Source organism: Pinus tabuliformis, chromosome 9 (assembly GCF_031772625.1).
Source record: "Pinus tabuliformis cultivar Carrire ecotype Pingquan chromosome 9, CPIR1, whole genome shotgun sequence".
Classification (NCBI taxonomy): domain Eukaryota; kingdom Viridiplantae; phylum Streptophyta; class Pinopsida; order Pinales; family Pinaceae; genus Pinus; species Pinus tabuliformis.
Window position 1 is genome coordinate 1,405,770,376 of NC_142307.1, and position 5,854 is coordinate 1,405,776,229.

At 45.0% G+C, this 5,854-nt stretch overlaps 2 protein-coding genes across 2 annotated transcripts; both read right to left on the minus strand.

The window, feature by feature from the left end:
- Nucleotides 1-328: 328 nt before the first annotated feature.
- On the minus strand, nucleotides 329-3,613 carry LOC149153817 (uncharacterized). The gene has a single exon (XM_089443940.1). It carries the CDS (start codon nucleotides 3,611-3,613, stop codon nucleotides 329-331), a length of 3,285 nt encoding a protein of 1,094 aa, XP_089300066.1.
- A 5-nt stretch (nucleotides 3,614-3,618) lies between these two features.
- Nucleotides 3,619-4,464, minus strand: LOC149153818 (uncharacterized). Its single transcript, XM_089443941.1, has one exon. It carries the CDS (start codon nucleotides 4,462-4,464, stop codon nucleotides 3,619-3,621), a length of 846 nt encoding a protein of 281 aa, XP_089300067.1.
- Nucleotides 4,465-5,854: the final 1,390 nt, after the last annotated feature.

The following is a 5,854-nucleotide window of genomic DNA, read 5'->3' on the forward strand; positions in this document are numbered from 1 at the left end:
TCCAGCTCGCTGTGTAAAACTCTTAGCAAGCCAATACATGAAGGACTACTCCTCCAGAAAAACACACGCTTCCTGGGAACATATTCACGCAGGAAAAAAACGCAGAGAGATCAGAATAAATACATTGACCTCGAGAATCCACAGTGAACACTTGAAGGATTCTCGCACGGCAGAAAAGTAAAGAAGAGAGAGCAGCTTCCCGGGCCTCCACGATTAAGGAAAACAACCCAAGAAACCGGAAGAAAATCTACAGAAAGGTAAGGAGCAAAAAACATAACAGATCCAGACAAATTATATACAAAGACCGAAGAACTGATGAAAAAGAATTTTAAACAAAGATGGGCTGTTCGACAGATCGAACCACCCCATTTTCATCCTCCGAGACAGACCACGACCCCATCTCGAGCTCAACACCTGCTTTGGAAAGGCGGTCCGCGTCGAAATTCCTTTCCTGAAAGATATGACTGAGGGAGATCTCCATGAAACGACTCCTGAGGCGAGAAACTTCTTTAAACAGGGGAATCAGAGTAAGATTGCTGCAGCGCTGAGCCCCATTAAACCACTTCACAACATTCATTGAGTCCCCGAAAATCTGAGCTTCTCTCACATTTCTAAGAATAAGCCAGCAGAGAAGGAGATGTAAGGCTTTCAATTCTGCAAAATTATTGGAGCCCTGTCCCAGACCTATTGAAGCTTTAACAACCTTCTCCTTTGAAAAGTGGATGATCAAGCCTGCCCCGCAACGGCCATTAATATCCGAGGCCCCGTCAAAGTAAGCCCACGACATAGAATATCTGATGGATTCTTGACAAACAACTCTGGAAGTAGAAAGAGCTTGAGGAACAGGAATACTTTCATAAATGGCAGCTCCTTCTGCGGCGAGTCTTCCAATAGGGAAGACAAAATCCTTGAAGATAACTTGATTTCTAGCAAGCCAAGTCCCCCAGGTGATGAGTAACGGAATGGTTCTTTCTCTTTCATTTGAAGATTCATTCCACCACCTCTGCCAGGCATCTAAGAGCCCCTGCCCTTCCCACCTAAAAGGAACATTTATCAATCTTAACATTTCGGCCCATAGGCTGGAATTAAATGGGCAAAGGAGGAACAGATGTTGAACTGATTCGACGCTGTCTTTACACAGGGGGCACCTGCCAGGACCAATCCTACCTCTTCTTTGAAGAAAATCCCAGGTAGGAACTTTCTGGAGTAGGACACACCAGAAGAACAATTTTGATTTAGCTGGCCCTTTTAACTTCCATAACGATTTAGCCCACCAATCCGGATTCTCCCAACCATTTTGAGACATCATCCATTTGTATCCTGACTTTGGAGAATAAAAACCATTCTGAGAAAAAACCCATTTAAGCTCATCCGGGGAATCAGAAAGCCTGACTGAGGAATTGAGGAGGTCCCTTGTATACCAGTCCCATTCCTCCAACCTATCATCGTTCAAATTTAAATCTCTTCCCTGAAACCACCCTTGACTCCAGATGGTGGAAGCCCGAGGATCAGCCACCTGATTTAAAGTGTATAGACCCCTATCTTTTAAAGCCGAAACCAACCCCTGAGATAGAGAAAATCTCTCTGAACAGCCTATCCAGGGATCTCTACCCAATCTGATCTGAGTTCCATCTCCCACACTCCAGGCCAATCCCTTCTCTATGATATTAACAGATGCAACCACTGCTTTCCAGACCACCGAGGAATTTTTGGAGGACTTTTGCGGCAGTCTGATCCAATCTAGCGTTGATAGAGGATCAATATATTTCCTTTTAGACACAGAGGTCCACAGATTCTCCGTGGAAATGAGCCTCCAAGCTAACTTTGCTGCAAGAGATTGGGAAAAACAAGCGAGGTTTTTAATACCCCAGCCTCCCCACTCTTTAGGACGAGCTATTTTGTCCCACGCGATCCACGGGATAACTCTCTCAGACTTGGACCCCGCCCACAGAAATCTGCTGCATAATTTCTCTATTGAGTTTAAAATTCCTTTGGGAACCCATGTCAGGCTAGCCCAGTAGACTGGGATTGCCATCAGAACAGATTTAATTAAAACAAGCCTACCAGCCCTAGAAAGCCACTTGTAACTCCAATGTTTCAGTTTGGATTCCAGTTTTGCAAGGATCCAATGCCAATCTTTTATCCTGTAATTGTCGGGCTTCAGAAAGAACCCCAAATATTTAAAGGAATCCTCCAGCGATTTGACTTCAAAGTTCAGGACCAATTCCACTCTGCGCACCAGCTCTCTAGACAGACCTGAGCAAGTAAGTGTAGATTTTCTCTCATTTATGCAAAGACCAGTAGACTTCAGAAAGAGGTCCAAGATCCTCTTGAGCGTCCTACAGTCCTCGAGGCTACCATTGCTGAAGAGGATTATATCATCCACGAAGAGGAGGTGAGTGACCCAGAAATTTTGAGCAACTTCGATTCCTTTGAGAGTCCCTTGTCTTTTTGCTTCATGGATCAAGAGACTGATACCATCTGCTGCCAGCAAAAACAAAAGGGGAGAGAGCGGGCAGCCTTGGCGCAGGCCACGTTCAGGGCTAAAAAAACTGGAGGCTGCACCGTTAATCAGGACAACTATGGATGAAGACGAAACACAGCTCATAATCCATCTTACAAATTCATATCTGAACCCCAGATGAGTTAACAAAAGTCTAAGGTACAGCCAGCTGATTCTGTCATAAGCCTTAGATAAATCAATTTTCACAACGACTCCTTTTTTCTTCCCAACTTTAAGACTGTGAAGCATTTCTTGAGCTACTCCAACAGCTTCATGAATTTGTCTGCCGTCTAGAAAGCCAAATTGCTCCGGGGAAATGTTTCTAGAAAGGAAGGGTTTTAGCCTGACAGCAATAATTTTAGCGATAATTTTGTAAACACAAGTACACAAAGAAATAGGCCTGAAATCACCGAAAGAAACTAGAAGATCTGATTTGGGAATGAGTGCTAGAAAAGTGGCATTGAAGGGTTGATAGATAGAACCTGAACGCCTGGAATCTTCCATGACAGCCACTAACTCATCTCCAATGAATTCAAAGAAATGCTGGAAGAATTCAGCAGTCCAGCCATCCGGACCGGGGCTTTTGTCCCTTTGCATCGATTTAAGGACGCTTTCAACCTCCTCTTTGGAAATAGGTGCCATGAGGGAATCATTATCTTCCTCCTCTATGAATCTTGGAAAAATCTGGGCAACCCTAATAACTTCTGCAATAGAAACTTCATCTGGAGCTTTAAAAAGATTCTTGAAATAATTGACCCCCTCTGAGGCCAAATCTTCGAAAGAAAGTGCTATTTCACCGTTGTCTTTCTTCATTTCCCATATTGTATTGGAGTTTTTTCTCCCTTTGGCATAATTCTGAAAAAACTTGGAATTTTCATCCCCTGCCTGCAACCAGATCGCTCTGCTTTTTAAACGCCAGCTTTGCTCCCTGAGCTGAAGAATTCTCCTTCTTTCCATCTCCAACTCATGAATTCTAGTCCGAGACTCTACTGTACCATAGCCATTTCCATCTGGATCTTCAAGGAGGGCGAGTTCAGAGTTAACAAAATTCATGGATTCTTCTTCCTTCAGCTTCTTTTGGAGAGCCCAATGTTTTGAGGCGGCCTTCATCCTTACTAAATTGTCCATAAAAACCTGACTTCAATTCTCACCTTCATTGGAAACATCTTTCTTCCAAGTGTTATGGAAGAGACTAGTGTATGAGGCATCCAAAAGCCAAGAAGAATTAAATTTAAAGGGAGTACCAGGTTAGTAAGATCTCCCTTCACTTCCAGGAAGACAGGTAAGTGATCTGAGAGACCACCATCCCCAACCCAATGTCTGAACGCCTGTAAATTCTCAGCCAGCGAATCACTTATCAAGAATCGATCTAGTTTCTTCCCAATCCAATCATCTCCTATTCTGCGATTCCTCCATGTGGGTCGCAACTTTAAAGGGGCAACATCCACCAGGGGAGAAGAGGCCAATTTCTGTTGGAAGAACTCAGAAAGGGGATCTGCTCTGGCATTGACCCCCCAAGATTCAGTCAATCCCAGAGAAAAATTGAGGTCTCCGCCAATAATAAGATTTGGGTGCGCCAAGAAAGACTTTGCGAAGAAGGAGTTCCAGAACTTCTCCCGCTCCAAGACAGGACCATAGATATTGAGGAAAAGTAAGGGAATGCATAGTTCGTTGGAGAAAAGTTCCACAACCAAAACGTTTTCTGATCCCCAGGAGGAGATCTCACGCACCACCTTCACGTTAAAACCCAGAACCACACCTCCCGAGTGTCCATTCGCATCAATTGCATGAAAACTCCAACCCGGCAGAAGCTTATAAAGACAACCTGAAATTTCTTCCCCCTTCCCAAGAGTTTCTTGGAGAAGAATAATATCAGGTTTGTTGGACCTGACCAATTCCTTCAGAGCTAGTTTTTTGGGTAGACTAGCTAGACCCCTGCAGTTGTAGGATAAAATGATCATCTAGAACTCTCAGGGGGTGACTGCTTTGCTCTAAGCACCCCTGGCAGAGACATCTGTTTCCCTCCAGCAATATCAATGACAACCTTCAACTGTGCCTTCGACAGATTTGATTTCCTTCCTCTTAGCTTTCTCGTACCTATTGACCCCTCATCCAACTCCAGATCGCCTACAACCAGGCCTTTCCCTTTCCTGATGGCTAAAGGTCTTAGGTTGTAGTGGGGTTCATGGCCTCCAACTCCAGGAGGAAGAGAAGAGACGTGAACCATGGGGACAGAGAACTGAATAGGAGAAGATGGGATTGTCATTATAACACTATCTAATGGGGCTAGTCCCATCTTCAGATCTGGCATATCATTTGAGAGTTGTCTGACCGGACCCACCTCATCACAGCAAGAACTAGGAAGAGCATTAGAAGAGCGAAAGGAAGAGGATTGGGGAAGGAGTGAACAAGCCTGGATCGATCCATCGATTACAGGGACTGCTGAGATACCAAAAGAAGAAGGCGGAAATGATATAGATACACTAGCTGCCACCCCAGGCTGTTCATTTCCAATTTCCCCCACATGCTCCGGACCCAACTCCTGAACGCTTGCCAGAGCTTCGAACTCCTTGATCTGAGCCTCTTCCTTCTGAGTGATTACCTTCTTATTTTTCTTTTCCTCCAGATTATTCCCATTTTTCCTCTGCCTTCGACGACGGCGATGTCCAAGAGGGCACTCCCGGGCCAGATGTCCATAAACATGACAGCGATGACATCTAAAAGGGAGGTTTTCATAGTCCAGGGTCTGGATAAACTCTAGACCACGATACTTCAGGAGCATAGCATCCGCCAAACCTTCTCTGGGATTTAAACTTACCAGAAGGCGGGCAGCGCTCCAATCATGAGTGTGTAAATAAGTTTTGTCTGTGTCGAGAAACTTACCCAGAGTATTTCCGATTGAAGAGAAGGCCGAGTCAGTCCAGAATTGAATAGGAAGACCCGGTAATTTGACCCAGACTGGAAACTCCTCCATTTTTTCTTTCTGGGCATCGAAAAGAGGCGACCATTTCCTGAATAAGATAGGCCTCTTCCCTAGACTCCAGTGCTTTTCCAACACCCATTCGACATGCTCCTTTTGTCCAAACCAAATACAGAACCAGCCTCTGTCAAGAATCTTGATCTCTTCTGGCTGACCCGGAGCATCTTTCCATTCAGCCTGAGCCCATTCCTTGATGAAGGCAACCGAGAACTTTCTTCCACGGACTCTGCCAACTAAGAAGGTTTCCGAGGCTTCCAGCGCCCGGTCTATATGGATATCCACTCCAAAAACACAGCTAGGCCTCTCCTCCTTTTTCCTGAAGAGTTTGGACTTCTTCCTCTTTCCACCCACTACCTCCGTCTTGGCTTCTC